The sequence below is a fragment of the Seriola aureovittata genome, chromosome 6 (genome assembly GCF_021018895.1).
Source record: "Seriola aureovittata isolate HTS-2021-v1 ecotype China chromosome 6, ASM2101889v1, whole genome shotgun sequence".
Lineage (NCBI taxonomy): Eukaryota > Metazoa > Chordata > Actinopteri > Carangiformes > Carangidae > Seriola > Seriola aureovittata.
The window spans coordinates 23,576,524-23,596,123 of record NC_079369.1 but is presented as its reverse complement, the minus strand read 5'-3'; the positions used below and the strand labels follow the sequence as shown (position 1 = coordinate 23,596,123).

The following is a 19,600-nucleotide window of genomic DNA, read 5'->3' as shown; positions in this document are numbered from 1 at the left end:
TGACAAATCAAGAGGGAGCAGGAGAGGTGACTGAACCATGAGAGAGAACCTTACTGCTGTTTTATCCCAAAGCATGGCGTTCCCAGACTGTTTGACACCCACTGACCTGCTCGCAGAGAAGAAGGGGATGAAGTAAGTATACATGGTGTTTGAGAGGGATGTTCCTGGTTGTGATGGCCTTGTAAAATACATTACTGAGAATTTGCACTGCCACAGAGCACTGACAAGTGAAGTCTGTCTTTTTTTACAGGAGGAAAAACTGGAGAAACAGAATAAGATTTCTCCTGAAGACAAACTCTTCCAAGTCAGTATTACGTCTGATGAAAAACAGATCCTACAGGTAGAGCACTGCCTTTTTTTTTTTTTGTATTTGAGGATGAAAAGCTCATGATTATGCATAAGATCCCACTTTGTGTGCATACATATAACATGTAGTTTGTGCTTCCTGCTGGTCATAGTCAATTTAGTTCAACTGAAATGCATTTCATTTTATGTAAATCAATTCATTTTTATAGTTTAAAGTTAGATAGCCTAGTCTCAAGTTTTATATCTAATGATTCAATTTCATTTTTTATCTTTACGTAGCCGTAATCCACACTCTTTTATATTGTCTATTTCTGTATGTATGCTATGTGTATAATGTGTTATTACCAAATCAAATTTTATGATTTTATGAAATAAATAACAGGATTCAAATTGTCTTACTGTATAGCAAAATACTGTATTGCAATATGGTATTTCTTTTTAGCAATACCCGACTACAAGTTTGTGAAGGAAGTAGTTGCTCCTACTATAATTATCTCTTATACAATCACTGCTCTCTTCCGTCAGGCCATCTGCTGATGACGTGAACCAATGGGCGCAGTCACTTGAGAAACTACTCAGCCATAAATGTAAGTATCATTCACTGCACTATTGCTACATGATTACATAAAAATTGTCTCGAAAGGTCACACGGTCAGCTGTGTGCTGTGAATGGAAGTGGTTTATTGGCGTCAATAAAACAAAGGCTGTAATGTCTCTGTGCTTACCATACCTTTCATTAATGGGCAAACAGCAAGTGGGTGTGTCACACGGCTTATTTTAGTGGCCTTGTCTTTAATACTTCTCCCCCTCTCTCTCCTTTCTCTCTACCCCACCCCCTGCAGATGGGAAAGCTGCCTTTTGTATCTTCTTGAAGTCAGAGTTCTGCGAAGAGAACATTGAGTTTTGGACAGCATGTGAGGACTTCAGCACACTCACAACACACACAGAGATGGCGTCCAAGGCCAACAGCATTTATGAGGAGTTCATTAAAAGTGAAGCTCCCAAGGAGGTAACAGCTAACAGATGCCTTTGAAATATGTATAAACACTATAAATGTATCGCCGGTAAATCCAAATAAATGTGTTCTCTGATTAGTTTCTTCAGACTAATTTTAATCAGAATTTATGTACCTTCAAGTTTTATCAAGTACACATGATATTGTGTAGTTAAAATGGATGTCAAAGACTCATTCTGGATATTTCTCTTTGTTCAGATAAACCTGGATTTCCACACCAGAAATGCTATCGTCCAGAGCCTCCACGAGCCCACCACGACTAGCTTCCTGGCAGCTCAGAGAAAAGTCTACAGTCTGATGGAGAACAACTCCTACCCCAGGTTTATCCACTCCGACCTCTACAAAGAACTGTGTGTAGCTGCCAGGGGAGAGGGCAAGCACATTAAGTCCTAGTCAAACTAGACACCCACTCCTGAAGTCATTTGTTTACCGGCGTGACTGTGTGAATAGACCACTGATGATGTTCAGTCCAGGCACTGCCTCGGGATAATAGACCTGAACGCAAATCCTGAGCATAAACATTAACAGCAAGTGCGGAAAATGCAAAACTGAAGCCATTTTCAGTCCGTCCTGCTGACAGCTTTCAACAATGAATGAAGTTGGGACGATTGTGCTGGATGCTTTTTGCTGCTGTAGGCAGCACACAGCGTTTCAACCAGATGGGATTAAGGCTACGTTTTCTTCACTGCGCCATTACCTGCACTGTCTTTACTATGCTATTAGATTGCAGTATTTTGAGGAACAGCGTTCAAAGAATGAGAAGAAGCCTTTACATTTAGCTCTGTATCTATTTCCGACAATGCTGTTAGAATGTATTTTATGCTGTACGAAGTCACAGATATACACAGGACCTCCCATGTGAACCTGGTTTTACTTGCCATAATATTCTGCTGGTTTTGCATGAGTTTACACAAAAAGTGCAATTTTAATTTATATAAAATTTCCACTTTAGACTGTTCTTGGCCTGAAATGACTGTGACAATGTTATTTATTGTAAATATTGTGATGCTGCATGACATGTTGAATGTGAATTTTAAGTTTGGGGCAGCTGGACTGCCTAAGAAATAAATTGTATTCTTCAGCACTAAAATATCTCTGATGCATTTATTTCAAAATTCAAAGAAAAATACTTTTTTGGGCATGAAAGTTCCCTGGTGATCTTTGGAAACGTTCAACCACATCTCACAGAGATTTTGTCAAAGCTACATATGAATCTCCAAATATCTATTACTGCTAAAGTGAATATTTAACACTTAATTAACTTGAACTTGCATCAACTGAAAATGTACATATTATCACCTTTGAAGTTGATATGGTTAGCATGCTAGCAAACACATCTACACATCTAACTGATCCTTTTAACTGTTTTTTTCTTCTCCAGGAAATATCTGTTTCTTTGGATGCTAAAATCTTCACTATCTTCAGTAGTTAAATGTGTGTTAGAAATTAAATTAGACTATAAAAATGCACATAGACTCTGTGATGTCACCGATAGGTTTCTGAAGAGCGGTTTTGGAGCTCAGAGTGGGCTGCTCCGCCTCCCGCATCTTGGCAGTGCATGGGTCCACCTAACTCAAATGTAATCCAAAAATGGGCATGAGGTGGGGTATGTGTGGAGCACTTCAGTGCATACGCTTCTGTTAGCGGCGTTAGCAGAGCTGAGTATCGGCGTCGTGCTTGAAGCCTAACCCAAGGCTAACTAATTTTACTGGCTAATTAGTTAACGGGCTAAGCAAACAAGCTTAGGTATGGTGAGCACAGACACCAATACCTGCTAATTAGTAATACTACTAGAATTTCTGTCTGATGTTTGCATGGAAAATCCTCCAAAATGCTGAGGCGATGCTGAGCAGGAAGCTAATGGCTAGACATCTAGCAACTGTGATGGCACCTTCCTGTCATTCACAGTGGCCACGCCCTCAATTATACATAGCTTTCAGTGACTTATACAAGAACTCACGCCTTGTACAGTTGTCATGGAGAGGGAAATTGGCTATTAAGACCAAAATTGTTTTTTGTACAAGGCTGTAACCATGTTTATTTCTGCTGAAAAGTTGGACATTTTAACATGACAGTATATGGGGATTGAATCACTTTTGGAGCCAGGTTCAAATGTTCATTCGAGGAACTGCAGTATGTGGCACTGTGCTTCACTTTACAGACTTGGAGGTTTAGCTAAGCTAAGCTAAGCTTATCTGTGTGTTGGTTGGTGATGTACAGGAATTTTTTTTTGCTGAAAAAATTCTGAGAGTGGTGAGAGTAAATTGAAACAGTTAAGCTGTGGGCCATAAAAGCAAAGCAATGGGCTGAAAGATGCTAAAACGCTTAGTAGAGCAAAGAAGAACACCTGAGCTGGGTGGTAATTAATTGTGAGCATGTCACTTTGACACACTTTCACATATCCAATGTTAATTCCTTGTTGTAGACAGTGCCAACACAGGCTACTTTGTGCTTCAGACAGTCCTAAAATCTATTACTGAAGCACAGTGTTTTGAAATATATTTTCTAGAGAGAGAGAACAATATGTATTTTCTGACAGATAATTATTGTTTGTCTACAATGTCCAAACTGGAAATAGTTTCAGAGAAATGCCGTGCACTTCGGGTCTTTGGCTAAACAAAAAGGTCAGACACATCTACATACTGTACACTGACATATTCCCAGAGACAATGTGCTGGATGTTACACTGCACAAACAAATACAAAATTCCTCATCGTATTAGAACATTGTATTCCTCTTTGTGCAGCCAGTAGGGGTCACGTTATCACAGCTGCGTTGTAATACTGTAACACTGGCCCCTGTACAGAAGAAGAGAGAACACCTTGACTGACAGCAGTGAGTCCTCCTCTGCTTGCTGTGCATCTGCTCTCTGATACCGGGGCTGTTTCCAGCCGTGAACTCATAGCGGAGCCTGACAGTGGCCAGACACCCGGACATTGCTCCTGACAAAGCTGACAGCTCCCGCTCCCTCCTCAGACCTGTGGCCTGCTGTCGTGGTGTAATGAGATCATCTTTTACACCAGCAGCTCTCCAGAACTGTATGCACTGCTGGCTGGCTTACAGGTTACAGGAGCACGTAGATTTGTGTGATCTGAACATGAACGGTTTTGAAACCCACACTGGCTGGAAAAGCATGTAACTGTACTAATAAAGAGTTATTTACTTTAGTGCTGGATTTATTATAAGCCACGCTAGGAGAAAGGCCCTAGAGATGGCAATGGTCAGCTGGTTTGTCCATCTCGTTGGCTCCACAGTGAAATAACTATTGGATGAATTGGCATGAAATCAGGAGATTTAGGTCAGGAGTCAGGAGATCACCACGGTCAGTGGTGATCTCCTGACTCCTGATGTTCTTCTAGCACTTCCACAAGGTTGACGTTTGTGTGTTAAGTGAAATGTTTTGGCAGCTACTTGGTGGACTGCTTTGAAATTTGCTACAGACACTCATGTTCCCCCTCACGATGAACTTTGGTGAACCCTTATCTTATCATAGTGCCATTATCATGTCAAAACGTCCAATACTTTGGTTTGTTACCAAATACCTGCAGAACTAATGACACTCCCGTCAGCCAGCCGTAGCTCGCATCAGATTGATGCTTAAAGACTATTGGCATATATTTGCATGCAAATGAGCTAAGCTAAGATAGCTTCCGTGGTAATTATTATATCTTATAAATTTCAGTTTGTATATCAGCATGCTGATGTTAGCACTTAGCTCAAAATACTGCTGTACCTAAGTACAAGCTCCGAGAGCTACTAGCGTGACTCTATACTCTTGGTTTTATTTGGATTATAAACACTTCATGGGCATTTTATATGAACTTGTTTTCACTTCATTTTCATTTCTGTTTGTCTTTTCAACACCTACTGCATAGTTGATAGTTGAAGGAGAGGGGATTTGTCTTTGAATTGCCTCTCCCAAGGTTTCTTCCATTTATTTATTTTTTCTGTAAATGCTAATTATAAAAACCTATTAATCCTCCTTATCAGCATAAAATGCCAAACATTCGCTGGCTCCAGCTTCTTGACTTTAAAATGATATCAAAAATAACAGTAGCAAAATTAAACGCCTTTGGGTTTTGGACTGCGGTTCAAAGAAAAAAACAAGCAATTTAAGCCCATCTTGGGTAGAGTAAACGATTTAAAAAATCAACAGCAAAAAAAATTATTAGTTGCAGCTCTAATGCTAATGTTATTTTTTAAGGACTGTTCGTTGTCTGGGTTTGGAACCACTGCTTTTATGGGCCTCCAAAGCCCTTTGAGACACTGGATGTGATAATAAGCTGTACAAATAAACTTTCCTTGACCTTCAAAGTAGGCCTACGCAGCACACATTCCATTACGCAGCAGTCTTTGGCTATTTTTAAGCCTTAATTTTTTTTGTAGCATCTGCACCAGCATCCGCCTACCACGGCATACATTTATATGTCATGTGACCTAAGCCAAACAACAAGGATACAATGTCGATTGAAAGACAAGATGTGTTACGTTCAGTGATAAAGCCTGTATGGTGAGGTAGTACCTGAAGAACTGGCACAGCTGCCGTGAATACTTTTTGTTTGCTCATCCATGTGGGCTGCCATCAGATAGGATAATACAACAGACAGACTGTCCTGTCTCTATGAGCTGGTAGTAAAACCTGTGGGTTTTCATTTGTTGCCATGAAGGATCTTGGCAACAGATGACTGGGATCAGATCCAAGGAGTACTTAAGGTGTGTATGTAAACACGAAAGCCAGAAATAGAAAGGGGCCACGTTCTACTTTGGTTGGGAGACTGCAGATACGTCAGACTATACAGGCCTTTAGACACACACACTGTGTACAAGTGTGACCCGCAAGTCAGCAAAGTATGCCGTCTTTGTATAGTACAAGCCAAAAGTTGACTTACAGGACAAATGACAGAGGCCACTTCAGACTGCCATGTTCAAAAACTCAACATACTGCTACGGGAAGCCATCCAAAAAACACACGAGTCACTAAATTTGTACCAGCCCTTTCTTAATGATGCACTTATAAGGACTTGGCAGCTTGTTACTGTGCTCTCTTCGGGTCAGATGGTCTAATAAACACATCTCAATGTTAGATTGTTGGAATAGGTTTTTAAAGGATTTGGTATTTATCTCACCGAATAGATTCTGTAGCTTCACTAGTTAAATCTCGATGCTCGAAGAAAGTTTATCAGATGACTTTTTGTAGTGTACCATAAACAATTCTCATTCCTCTGCTGCACCAGTAGGTGGTGGCAAAGATCTACCACTAAGTCTGTGAACTGCAGTGAACAGCTTTTATTAGAAAAAAAAAAATATCTGGAGACAAATCTATAAATTGAATCTGTCCAAAAGAAAACAATTGTTTTCAAAGTCTGTCCGTAGAATCAAACAATTCACAAACATCTAAACATTTTATTATGAAAATAAGACAGACATAATTTGAGCACATATTTCCTTCAATCATGCAATAGAGCTGATGGACACACATGAAGACAGTGTTTTGCCGACAGTCTCTCTGCTACACCTGCAGTGCAGTTCATAATGTCTGGATGGTTCACGGGATGCCACAGTGAGGAAGTGCTGTGGACCATCCATGGTCATTAATATGAATATGACAAATGATGTACAGTATCTGTATGTGGCTCACTGATGAAAGAGTGACTGTGGGGTTTTCAATGTGTCCGTGTGTGTAATTGGAGGCTTCTCTGTTGGAAGTGTGGTGGTGGTGGTGGTGTTGTTGTTGTTGTTGTTGTTCACTTGGCCTCCTGGGCTTTTTTTGCGCTCTGTTTCTCCTTTGCCTGGTGAGACAAGCCCAGAGAAATCTTCATTAGTATCCCTCATGTACACAGAAATCAGCAAAGAATACAAAATCTAATCACCAAACATGGACACACATATCAGATATTTAATTGTAACTGCTGTGTAAAAACAAAAACAACTTCCACGTCACATTCGTGGACTAGGCACAGCATGCTATGCTTGTGGGACATTACGTCTGCCATCTAGTGGATGGAACAAACATGGAAATGCTGGGTTTTTTGGGGATTAATTTCATTATGTTTTTAAATCCCTTTTCCTCCCTATAACCGTTGACATTGACCAGTCTTTCATTATTTGTCCTTCAATGTCCCTAAAAAAAATTTATCGGCGATCTAAATGAGCCAAGATCATTAAAAATAATGTGCATGTTTTAATAAAGAGAAATATCCAACCATGTTTCAAAATGTAAAGGTCTTCCCTGACACTCGTGCTCTGAAAGCAAATAGGGCTGTGGAAGTAATAAAATAGAAAAAAAGAAAAAAAAGAAAAATTACCTTCTCCACCAAAGGTATTAACTGCTGATACTCTGCCAGCGTCTTCAGTAGCTCCATGATGAAAGGAAGGTAGTTGTGCTTTCGTCGAATATTTTCAATCTGTAAGAACATAATACATAAATCCAATTGGAAAAACTGGGTGAGACTAATTTGGTGGAAGGGAGGAAATGTACAAAACCTCTGTGGCTAAAGTACATTCAGAGGTGGCAGAAAACATTGCAGTAAACACAGTCTCTACATTTATAATAATGCAGAGACTAAAATTGTACTGTAGCATTTTGAGCTATTTCCCTGTACTTCTACCACAAAGAATGTGGCATGAAATGCAGCCTGTAATAGTAGGGAATGTAATGTTGAGGAGAAACCCACCTTATATCTTTTAAGTTTCTGATTTTCCTCTTCAATAAGGAGCTGGTACTTGGCAATTTCTGACTGGATGGAGCTAAGAAACGTGCTGCTCTGGTCTGTATCCATTGGCTCGTCCTGGGAAGAGAAGGGGGGAAAAAAAGGTTTCTATATATCCACGATGCATCCTGACTAGTTGGAACAGAAGTTAGGATAGAAAAATAAAAACTTCAGCACTCTGGTGAGGGAACATTTGGTGATGCTTATGTTGATTAAACTCAAGCCACTCGAGTAATCCCAATATTAATTAAATTGCTTGGCTTTGTCAAATTAGGACTTCCAATGTATATTAAGAAGTGGTATCAAGAAATAAAGTTCCACACTTTAGTTAATCACATCTGACATACCATTTGAAAAACCTTGTTTTTGCTGGCCTCCAGTGGTTGAAGGTTTAACTTTGCAGCAGTAATGCAGGTGTGTGCTCAGGGTGTGATCAGTACATATGGACTGTAGGGTGTGGTTGGCTACACTTGCAGCAGAGCGCATTTCTGACAACACCCAATAATGATGCAGGTGTGTCACCCAATGCAGACCACACCTTTCAAATGATGGCCACTACGGATGGGTGGAAAACTATTACTCTGTACAACACGTCTAAAAGATGTACATTTTCATATGACCCTGAAAATGTGTGAAATACATTATATTCCTTGTGTTATTAGAAATCCCATCTCCCAACTCCCCAACTCTTTTGTCCTGAACATACATACATCACTGGTTTTCAAAATCCCTGCCTTTTCCCTGTTCTGTTCTTCTGGCCTGAAAACACCTCAGAAGCCCCCAGGAGGAGCTGGAACTAGCTTTGTTAGACTGCTGCCACCGCCATCCGACACCGGGTAAAAGGCTGAGGATGGATGGATGGATGGCATTTTCAGTCAGTCACCGCTCCTTCCATCGGGAACAATCTACGTCTTTTTCTAAATGTTGCAACTCAGGACATGATTGCCTCATTACAGCGGGCTTTATAAAAACCAGAGTAACTGTATGTGTGTTGAACAAATATGAGTTGACGAACAAGACTAACAGATGAGTGGATGAAAACAAAACACAGCGCTTAAGCCAGGGTTCCCACACCTTCCTAAACATCTAAGTCAAGGACTTTCAAGGCCCAGTTAACTCAAGTTCAAGGACCCAACACAGCAAAGTTTGAGACATGGATCAAAGTTAATTACTTTTACAACACAAAGAATTTTCATACCGAGAACTGGCAGCTTTAAAGAAGCTCACAAACAACAATTAAAAAGAGAGAGTTTTGAACGCTTCTCAGCTGTGTTGTTGCCTTCTGTAACGCAGCAAAACAATACATTGTGTAAATTGAAAGACAGAGACTTACAATCTGAAGAGAAAATATATAAATTCAAGCACTTTCAATGACCAGATTTATTGATGAGTATTTACAAAAATCTTTCAAGGCTTTGATTTTGTCCCCCCTCAAATTTACAAACTTTCAAGGATATAAAGGACCCATGGGAAGCCCGTAAAGTACACCACAGCTATGATCTGGAACTTTTTGAAAGACTGACAACTGATGAATTTCACATGTGGCCTCCCAGGCAGAAAGCAAAATAATAAATGATTCTTTCTCATGTCTGCGCTGAATCCAGCTCTTTCACTGCCACTCACCTCAGTAAGCTGAGTCTGGAGCTCCGCGATTTTCCTCTCATATATCATCTTTCTGTCAGACACGATGGCCATTAGGTTGAATCGGATCTCGCCTTCACTGTACCTGAGGAGGAAAACAGTAGAAGTTCAGTGAGAACAGAGTGATACCCTGTAAGGAAATCAAGGCAGTATTTAGCTGGCAGAAAAACAAGTCAATATTTTACGGACAGAGTGTCATCTGTGCATGATACGATCTGAATCTATATGCCAATAAACCATAAGAAATGGATGAGAAATGCCCACTACTTAACTTTAAATCATTTCTAGTGTCTAAATCCAACCTGAACATACAGAAAATCATCACGGCTCAGTGTTTTAAAAGTAAAAGATAAAATTACAGCATTAAAATTCCACTTTAATCATCGGTTCAATAAAATAAAATCTATAATAAATGTAAGATATTCACTTCTGTATTCTTTTCTCAATCACTGGGCGAACAGCGCTGATCCAGTCATCCTGGTTGCATGCACCTGGCGAAGAAAAAAAAAACAAAAAAAAAAACAGACGGGAATAAATAACACTGCAGGTGTCTGCGGATACAGTGACTGCAAGCACACACTGTACATCATCATAAAAAACAGACAGTTTTACGGGAAATGGTCCATGGCCAGCAAGACAAAATTTCAGCTTTGCACAGCAGGGCCTCACACAGAGGGACTTCACACATTAAACTGCCAGTTTTTTGCTGCTGAAACCTTAAAGCCATAAGAGAAAAACAACAAATTACATTTTTCTGCTTACCCAGGTCAATTGGTCCCTCTCGAAGTCCATCCAGCTCGTATAGTCTGCCGTTTACAGGAACGTAGCTCACAAAGTGAAAGGCGTCCTCGTCCTTTGCTGAGGACTTTGCATCAAATTCAAACATTTGCTGTCTACAAAATAAATAAAACAAATGAACAAGAGGTGAAATGGAAATGATTTCTGCTCCAAGAATATCATGTGATGTATTGAATGTTAAATATTTATTATCCTCAATTAAATTCGTTACTTGGAAAGTTTGTTGAAGTGCTTTACATGACGAAAACATGTTTTAATTTGCCATTTACTCAACGGCAAATAACTTTTGCAAGTGACCAATAAATGAACCAGCCTCATATGTGCATGTTTCACAAAGGTAGACTGGTGCATTAGCGATAAATGGGCCAGTCGCTTTCCTTCAAGTTAGAATGAGAAGCTAAAAATAACATGAAGCCAATCTCTCTCCAGCTGGATATGATATGAGCAGGAGCTTACCTGGCAAAGCCGTTGTGAACTTGTCGGATCACTTCAGAGTTGCTAAGAGCCAAACCCTTCATCTGAGGAGAGTGGGAGATATATTATTATAATGCTGACGGTATAACCCCTACATTAAAAGATGCTGGTGTTGCAATGAAGCACTGCATGGAACAAATTATACATTTGTCTTCCGAGAAAGTTTAGCATCCAATCAGTATTTCAATTTCAGAAACATTACAGTTACTTATTAAAATAAATGACTTATTTGTTGTTTCTATAACAAGCCAATAAACATACAGATTATAATATGCAACAATCCCAGCCTGGTTTGCCCCCCCCCCCCCCCCCCCCCCTCCCCAATTGCTGCCATGTCTAAAATAACACAAAGCAGCAATGACTGGCAAATTTGAGATTCTCCAAACCAAGGAAGTCGAGCATCATAAATCAGTACAGCTTGCTTCTCCTGAATATCTGTGGGACAGACAACTAAGTCATCTAAGGTTTTAAGAGGTAAGAGGATAAAACTGTCAGTGTTACAGACAGAAGGGGAAATTACTACAGTGAGCTGTGTGTGAGTTACTGCTCAAAAGGGAAAGCAGTACAAATGTTATTTTTAGAAAGTGAGGTGCATATAATGAATCACTTACTGTTAGATTTTTAGCCTAATGTTGGTGATGCTGAACTTAAATGGAAAGGTTTATACACGTTAACATGCAACAAATAAACCAACAGCCTAATAAAAAAGGCTGCATAGTCGTGAACTAAATCACACAGAAAACAAAATCCACGGTTACGTACAGCGGCGTCAAAGCTCTGTGAAAACTCTCTGAACTCTGTCAGTGTGTCTCCAAGCAACATGTCGGAATGGGAACAGTTGAGCAGAACGCTGACAATAGCCTGGGTGGCGCAGGCGTTGTTAATGACCTGTAAATAGACAAGTACACAATAATTACTTGGACAGACAAAGGAAAATCCTTATTTATGCTTAAGATGACTTTAGAAAGAGGGCACACAACATGTATCATAAATTGAATTATCAGATTTTGAGGCAACAGATTACAATTTATGATTTGCTGCAAATCTGTAACAAACAGAGCTTAAAATCTGACAAAGGTATGTTAATGCTCTTGTCCATAAAGAGCAAGATCTTCCTCCCACTTTGTGTGACTCCTCACATTTTGTTATGGGGTGTGCCCTTAATGTCATAGGCCAGTCAATTCATTATCTAATTCATTATTCAATTTGGCTGAACAACTCAGCATTAAAGATAATGTCTTGCAATTGCACTTAAGAGTTCTCTTTTGTTCTGGCCAGTGTGTTACCATCTGATGCACCCCATATTTTTCTAATTGATTTATCGTTTAAGAAGTTGTAATGGGCACTTCCTAAAAAGGTTTTACACCAAGCTGTTAATCAAGAAAACACTTTTTTACTTAATTTTGGAACTGTATTTCAGCTGTAAGATGCTGAGTCAAATGGATCAGGAATGACACACTTTTGCATAAACTTAGAACCAGCCAGGTATAAAATAATACGTACAGAAGCAGATAGAGGCTGCTACTTAGTGATGAACTTGTTTAGAGTTACTTATACTACAGTTACAAAATAACGATATGTTGCTATTATGTAAATAGTTCAATGTGTATGTTTTCTGAAATAACAATGCAGAACATGCCTGTTTTGCAAAGAAGATGTGGTCAAGTCTTGAATCCTGGACAATTGATCCTGCTGGCTCTTCACCTGGCTGCCACTTGAACAGGAAAATCAAGCCGTGAACTGGTCTGGAACAGAACAGATAAATTAAAACGCCAGTCTTTAGAGGGAGCATGCTAAGATAATGAGGCTGCACTATTAACATACTTCAGGTTGTCAAAGTTCTCTGGCTCCATACTCCATATCTCCTCAACCTGGGCTCCTTTGCAGCCTGACAATGACAAGTGAAGCATCAAACACTCATTCACACTTGGAATAACTGTTACAGTAAAAAGAAAACACCTGTCCAATAACAAAAGTTAGTGAGCAGCTTCTCTCAGTGTCGGTTTTACGGCACAACAAATGTCATCATTCATGAGCGACGATTTGTTTTCACGCGCCGTTGTTTTGAACGCTGAGTAATGCTAGCCAGTTAGCTTGCCCAATTAAGTTAGCAAAGACTGCCCAATCAGTACATGCAACTTTATGGAGAATGCAGCGTTTGGTTGGCTGTTGAAAATGCACAGCATCTAAACTGTCTTAGTTCCATCTTTCTCGTTGCATGGGAAATCATTGGTAGCCAACGGTAGCTAATTTAGAAGTTACCGTTAGCTGTAGAGCATCAAGCTAACTAGCACTGTCGCATAGCCACGTTACATTGAATGAGCAGCTAGCATTGAGCTACGGGTCTCTTACCAAAACCTTTTATCAGCTCTGTAAACACCCCGGGGTCACTCTCCATCAGACACCACTCTCCCGCGCTTCCAGCCATTCTTTACAATGTTGTTTATTCAACCTACTGTGCACATAAACAAGGTGCTAATGTCCTAGCTTAGCAGTACACCCGTGAGAAAAGCTAATTTCACTGAAGCACTGAAGTGACGTGACCGAGATGCGGTGCAATGTGGGTAATCTGGATGCATACGTTTTATTTTACAGCGTACACTGTAGTAGGACGACTGTCGTTTTACAAAAACAAAATCCTCAAAATGATAGCGAGACGTGTTTTGTTAAATTATACTAGTGACTGTCATTGTAAGGACAAAACTGAAACGGATTAAATTTGATTGACTAAGTTGAGCTCAGCTCTAAAATAGAACTAATGTCCGCCCTCCTACGAGGACGGGGGGACCAAATGAAGCACTCTTCGGCAAAGCGGCAAAAAAAGACATGAGAAGCTGATAGTGGACTTTCATTCATATTTATTAATAATTATAAATATACATTCAGTGTATCAAAAAACATTTAATATAATTGTGACTTTATACATACGTTCATTCATATATATATATTTATAACACTTTCTGTCATCATGATTCCTAATTCCTACATTTATTTAGCAAAAATCAACTACCTGCCTAAGATTAAACACAACCAAACATAGACACTGCCATAATGTCAGACTGACAGTGAAAAGATTTGACAGGCAAGTAAAAAAAAAAAATACAAAATGGCTATTTTTTCCAAAATCCATTCAAATAAAAAAAAATATATATATTTAAAAAAAAAAAACATTTTTCAATGAGATGCAATGTTCAAATACTTACCACAATAGATTGTGCTAATCAAACAAAAATTAAAGTAATTATTTCAGTGTTACAAGATATGAAAAATTAACGCATATAAATGCCATTAATAGAATAGGCATAAACACTTCATGATGTTCACATGTTTGATTTGATGATACTTAATGCTTAGAGAGATCATGCTTGTTTATGACTGTATCATTGATAAATAAAACAACCATGCAGAAGACAAGTATTTGAAGTAGTTCCACTATTCACAGGTTTTGTTTAAGAGATGGCAGCTTTAATAATAACACTGTACATTCCTGGATGAAAACTTATGTGACTTAAACATCAAGTATCTAATGCACTTTGATAAATATATAACATGGTCATGCTCAAGCAATGTACAACTTGAAGCAAAAGATCAAGTGAACATTTAATAAAGACAGGATTGAAAAAAAACTACAAAAACGGTTAGTCATTTAGCGGACTCAAACTGTCCACTGCCCGAACCCTCGGAGCTGGACGCAGCGCAGCAGGGAGCACACTGTTCGATCAGGGGCACCAACTTTCCCTGCTGATGGAGCTGTTTGGTATCGGAGCCGCCCCCGATGCAGTTTCCGTTAATGAAGACTCTCGGCACCTGAATACACAAATCATGTCATAACATTAGCACAGTGTGAGCGAGTCACAACTTAAAAACATTCTCTTATGGAAGAGTTTCTGAAAAGTTTTTTCATAAAAAAGGAGCTTAAAAAAAGGATTTTTAAATTGATATTTTATATTGCATTTATTTGGCTCTGATGTTTCCCATATTATTTTGACTCTTTTCGACTTTCACTAACATGTTTCAAATTTCTGTTAATACATTTTTTACTATCCTGTGCTTGCGCTTGACCCAAATACCGGTTTGTGAAAAGTGCAATACAAAGACTGACTGACTCACTATAAAATCACTATTAAAACACAACCATTTATTAAGTTGTAAAGTAACCAAAAATACATCTGAAATCGAGAGTTGAACTGTACATATTTTAACTTGTCAAACTCATTGACAACTTTCGCAGTTGTGGAAGAAGTAGAGGAAGGACAAAGTGACTTTACAGTGATTTAAATTGAAGCAGAAATGCGTTTTGCATGTGCAGACCACATTAAAAATGTCAGTTCTTAACTCTCATTTTGCATTTTGTAACTTTCAAACCCTGTTCATGTTGCTCAGTCTATATTATACACTGCTGCACGTGACCTTTCTCCAAACATGTAATTATATGTATATTATATACTATATTTTCAGAGCTTCAGTATTTCATACTCAAAAATTAGTGCTATATGATATTTTATATATCAAACTGAAAATGTCATTACTTTCAATTTACTTTCAATAAATGTTATATATTTTCACATATTAAAGATTATAGTCTGGGAAAAGATGCAACTTGGTTTGCTCTTCATCTTGATTCAGCTGCATCTATTTTGAGTCAGGATAAATACCTAATTTTTGGCTGCAGCCCTAACAAAAACCTCAACAAGTCAACCTAAATTTAACTTTAAGGCAGAACTGCCAGAACAAACAAGCTGTCAAATATCCCTGTTTTGATTCTTTTTTTTAAATTAGGTGCTGAAATAGCATACTGTGAAGTTCCGTGAAATTCCAATCCCAAAATATGATATGAGGTTCTTACTGTTCTGGCACCAGTCATCTGAGCTAAGGCCTCTTGCAGTCTTCTCCCATCATAGTGTTCATCCAGTTCAACCACTTTGTAGGTCGCACCAATTTCGTTGAATACATTCTTGGCCATTTTGCAATAAGGACAGGTGGTCTTGGAAAATATCACAACACAGTTCTGTGACACCACCTCCTGAAAAGTCAGGCAAAAATACGATGTTGTTAAATATCAGCAGAACACAGAAATAGACCACACTAGACACAAAAGAACCTTGACTGCATTTTTATGAAATAATTCCCTGGTTGATCTTTAGACAGTGATTAAACTGAGACAGAGGAAGATAACTTGATGCATTCATCCTCTACAATCAAACAACTTTGTAAATCATACAATTTAAGTTACAATTACAATTTAACCCAAATTTCATCATAAAATAAATGTAGACTTGCTAATCACATCCTGCTATATTCAGTATATTTCAGGGCCTTGTTTGTCATAGCTATTGAAAATTGATGTTAGTTCACATACAGAGTTACAGATGCTACTTCTGGGTCCACTTCCTAACAGATTTGTGATTCAGAGATGCAGAAATATGGAAGTAATATATTGGAACAAACTGACAAAAGATGACAAGATATATGATTGAATAAGAAGCCAAAGAGTGGTGGTGAACTGAAGGAACCACCAGGAAACCAAAATATGTAGACATGTCTCCTGAAATAGCTGTAACTTAAGACATTGTTTTTAATGCCAAATTTATCAGACACAGATAAAACCAGGTTGTAGTGAGATTCACAGCACACTACTGTACCAAAGGCTTCAACAAGCTGACTGCAGGTAAGAGATCTATATGTATATACTTACCCGAACATACTGTACACAGGCTGTGCTGGACAGACCCCCAGTAGTGGAGGATGTGAAATTCCCCATTCTGAAAAAAGACAAATCACAATATTGGAGCAGTCAGTACTTAAGAGCATTCAGTTAACTGTTACATTACTGTATATTAGAGTCTACTGGAGTAAATGACACACACAGCGAGAATTAACAGAAAATGTCCAGGTTATTTGTGCAATAACCTTAGATGGGAGACGATATCATAGGAAGAGACGAACTGAATTAGCATCACAATTATATCTAACTTAAGGATGACTGCTGGTCTGAAAATACACAAGTACATAGTTATGGTCTTCAGTTGCCTTATTTTACTCCTTATAACGCCTGGTCTACAAAAGCAGCACGGTTTATGTGCTAGTTAATCCAGGATAAGTAGTACACATGCTCTTCACCTACTCTGGTAATTGGCTAAGATTTGACGGGGGTAGGCGGCATGGCAAACACCATTAAAAATCCGTCACTATCAAGAAGGCACGTTAAAATGAACACGAATAACATTTCGTACAACCTGGCACTAAGTATTCAATGAAACGTAGGTGTCTTACGGTAAATTCGGTATACATTTCATACACATCGCAGCACTTGTTTTAATTAAATTTAAATGTTTCGTCTTGCTTCGCTGTCGACAAGCGCAAAGCATTTGGTGGAGGTGTCGTTAGCCAACATTGGCAGTAAAAGGCATGCCAAAGGTATAAAGGTTAACTTTTATGAATTCATGTACTAATGATGGATCACATGTATGCCGAATTTGCCAGAGGACCCTACTGAAACATCAAGGCTACGATCAATGTGTGCCTCTCCATGAGCAAGGCACTTTTAAACAGATTGAACTTTGAATTATACGAGATTATTATGAAGATTGGCGTTTAGTAAGCATGTAGCAGTGAATGGACTAGCACTGTTTCAACTTCTCTGAATCGACAATGATTTCCAGCAATGTTTTATTATTTACTGCTGTTGACGGTACATTTTAAATTAGTGGTTTCCCTTTACACTTCTGTGGTTGATTTGTGAACTAGCTAGCTAGCTATGTTTCTAGTCAAGCTAGCGGGAATGACCTTCGACAGCCGGTCCATGCCACTCTAGAAAGACATCCAGCTCGAGAAAACATGGCGAAAAAAGAACAAACGGCCAAAAAATAATCGAGCTGTTGTCCTGGATGAAACATGCGGTTAGTGTACAAACAGTTCTGGCGCTACACACTGCCCTGTCTGGTACTGTACCCTCGCTTTCGCCTCTTATTTGCACTGTTTATGTCTGAAGCCTACCTTACGTGACCAACGGAAGCAGTTTCTGACGCAAGTCGTAACGTCACAACAACACAGCGTGTCAAACAAGTGACCTCACACATTGGCATGATAAAGGTACAGCAAGTTTTCATCCACATTGAACGCGATTTGCGCAAATAAAATAACATTAAAATACGTGTTAACAGTATATTTTCAACGCCTTAAAACAACACAGTTTATTATATATATATATATATATATATATATATATAGCTATATTTTTTTTAATCATTTTATACATTTTAATGGGTAAATATCACACCACTTTTGCAAGATATGTTTATGTTTTAACTCTGCACATTTAAATAGTGTCTAAATATTAATAATAATATATAATATGTGAATATATGTTTATATACATGGTAAATTACATCCTGACTTTATATAGCCTATATGTTTCTTGACAATAAACAATAAAGAATCCTTGACAGTTCTTCTGTGGCTTTTTTCTATCTTCAATGTTTTCGGGACACTTTTCTCCTCCTTTCGTATAGTGTGGTCGAATTGCCAATTAGCCTTCATATTGAAAGAGGAAGAGAGTGCACCAAAATGCACTCAGTACCAGATTTTCAAAGGATTTAGTAAGAGGTTATATTAATATTAAAAATAGTAGCATTGATAGGAGACATCCCAGTGTCAGGGCCGCCTTGAGTAAAACATAACCTGTGCTGAGTGTGTTGAGGTCAAAGAGACCAGTGGCAATCCAGCAGAGAGAAGAGATAACCTTCTTCAGTCATCTCACTCTGTCTGCACAGCACAGGCACCAGTGCTGGTACAAATGCAGATTATTTCTCCCTTTATCCTCAAAGAGTTTCATCTCTCCTCCCTCTTCAAACGCAGGTGGAAATGCATTAGTTCAGAATTAACTGTTCCCCATTCACCAAGTCATCCCAGAATAGGCTCACAGGCTGAGGAATCAATCACAAATCTAAAGATATCTGATGAGGCAGCACCGAACAGCTTCACTTCAAATAAGTTTTTTTTTTTTTTTTGTCAAAGCCAACAGAGAAATGCATCATTTCAGAATGGATTCACACCATCAAAGAGATCTACAGCTTTGCCCTGGAGTGGGTAATATCCTGACACAGAGCCAAAAGTATTATGAAAGACAGTGTAGAGTAACATTAGGGTTCAAATACCTGCTCAAGGCATGATACATATGATAGCAGACAAGAAGGAATGGATAAAATAGTCTGAATGTCTGTACAACCCCAGTTATTTTGGTCCAGCCTGACCAAAATAACTGGGCCTCAACATAAAGCTACAGTCTTTGCCTTGCTGTAAACCCTTTTCCTTCATACAAGAGGTAAGTGCTTCTTTTTGGAGGAAGGCTTCATCTATCATCTTCAGACATGAGTGTGTGTGTTTAGATTACACTTCCTCCCAGGTAGAATCTCAGAATCATCTTTCTTCCAAGTAGATCGAGCCGACATAACCTGCACTGGGGCTATCATACCTTATCAAAGGTTGGTCATGGGGCAAGGGAAAAACTGATTCCCACTGGCCGGCCAAAGGGTTGCCATGGCAATGAACACCACCTCTCACTAAAAGGCATGTAACTTCAGAATAGATCCATGTCATATCATCAGAGCCCGTGTTCCTAGATGGAAAAAGAAGCACATCCTGTATTACAAAGCAT

At 38.8% G+C, this 19,600-nt stretch overlaps 3 protein-coding genes across 7 annotated transcripts; 1 reads left to right on the top strand and 2 right to left on the bottom strand.

Annotated features, from left to right (window-relative positions):
• Positions 1-2,428, top strand: rgs2 (regulator of G protein signaling 2). Its single transcript, XM_056377664.1, has 5 exons — positions 1-132; positions 251-340; positions 832-893; positions 1,149-1,315; positions 1,520-2,428. Exons 1-5 carry the CDS (start codon positions 38-40, stop codon positions 1,712-1,714), a joined length of 609 nt encoding a protein of 202 aa, XP_056233639.1. The 5' UTR covers positions 1-37; the 3' UTR covers positions 1,715-2,428.
• A 4,282-nt stretch (positions 2,429-6,710) lies between these two features.
• uchl5 (ubiquitin carboxyl-terminal hydrolase L5) lies at positions 6,711-13,498 on the bottom strand. The gene is made up of 11 exons (XM_056379328.1): positions 13,297-13,498; positions 12,769-12,832; positions 12,584-12,689; positions 11,707-11,832; positions 10,927-10,988; positions 10,435-10,565; positions 10,100-10,163; positions 9,655-9,757; positions 7,996-8,109; positions 7,627-7,725; positions 6,711-7,110 (listed from the first exon to the last, which is right to left on the bottom strand). The coding sequence occupies exons 1-11, from the start codon at positions 13,370-13,372 to the stop codon at positions 7,066-7,068; spliced, it is 990 nt and encodes a 329-aa protein (XP_056235303.1). The 5' UTR covers positions 13,373-13,498; the 3' UTR covers positions 6,711-7,065.
• A 287-nt stretch (positions 13,499-13,785) lies between these two features.
• Positions 13,786-17,966, bottom strand: glrx2 (glutaredoxin 2). Of its 5 annotated transcripts, none has more exons than XM_056379333.1 (4): positions 17,941-17,966; positions 16,640-16,706; positions 15,791-15,967; positions 13,786-14,751 (listed from the first exon to the last, which is right to left on the bottom strand). In XM_056379333.1, the coding sequence occupies exons 2-4, from the start codon at positions 16,703-16,705 to the stop codon at positions 14,587-14,589; spliced, it is 408 nt and encodes a 135-aa protein (XP_056235308.1). In that variant the 5' UTR covers position 16,706; positions 17,941-17,966; the 3' UTR covers positions 13,786-14,586. The 5 variants fall into 5 exon arrangements, with proteins under 5 accessions (XP_056235308.1, XP_056235304.1, XP_056235307.1 ...); XM_056379329.1 differs by lacking the exon at positions 17,941-17,966 and adding an exon at positions 17,731-17,934; XM_056379332.1 differs by lacking the exon at positions 17,941-17,966 and adding an exon at positions 17,896-17,929.
• Positions 17,967-19,600: the final 1,634 nt, after the last annotated feature.

Bases quoted from the DNA above. Each gene is read 5' to 3' on its own strand.
- rgs2 (XM_056377664.1), top strand. From the start codon at position 38: ATGAGAGAGAACCTTACTGCTGTTTTATCCCAAAGCATGGCGTTCCCA. The intron at 894-1,148 runs GTAAGTATCATT...CACCCCCTGCAG, and splicing joins GAAACTACTCAGCCATAAAT to ATGGGAAAGCTGCCTTTTGT. The intron at 1,316-1,519 runs GTAACAGCTAAC...CTCTTTGTTCAG, and splicing joins AAAGTGAAGCTCCCAAGGAG to ATAAACCTGGATTTCCACAC.
- uchl5 (XM_056379328.1), bottom strand. From the start codon at position 13,372: ATGGCTGGAAGCGCGGGAGAGTGGTGTCTGATGGAGAGTGACCCCGGG. The intron at 12,833-13,296 runs GTAAGAGACCCG...TGTCATTGTCAG, and splicing joins AGAGCTGATAAAAGGTTTTG to GCTGCAAAGGAGCCCAGGTT. The intron at 7,726-7,995 runs GTGGGTTTCTCC...ATGTTCTTACAG, and splicing joins AGAAACTTAAAAGATATAAG to ATTGAAAATATTCGACGAAA.
- glrx2 (XM_056379329.1), bottom strand. From the start codon at position 17,840: ATGTTTCATCCAGGACAACAGCTCGATTATTTTTTGGCCGTTTGTTCT. The intron at 15,968-16,639 runs GTAAGTATATAC...CTGACTTTTCAG, and splicing joins CCTGTGTACAGTATGTTCGG to GAGGTGGTGTCACAGAACTG. The intron at 14,752-15,790 runs GTAAGAACCTCA...TTGTGTATTCAG, and splicing joins AGATGACTGGTGCCAGAACA to GTGCCGAGAGTCTTCATTAA.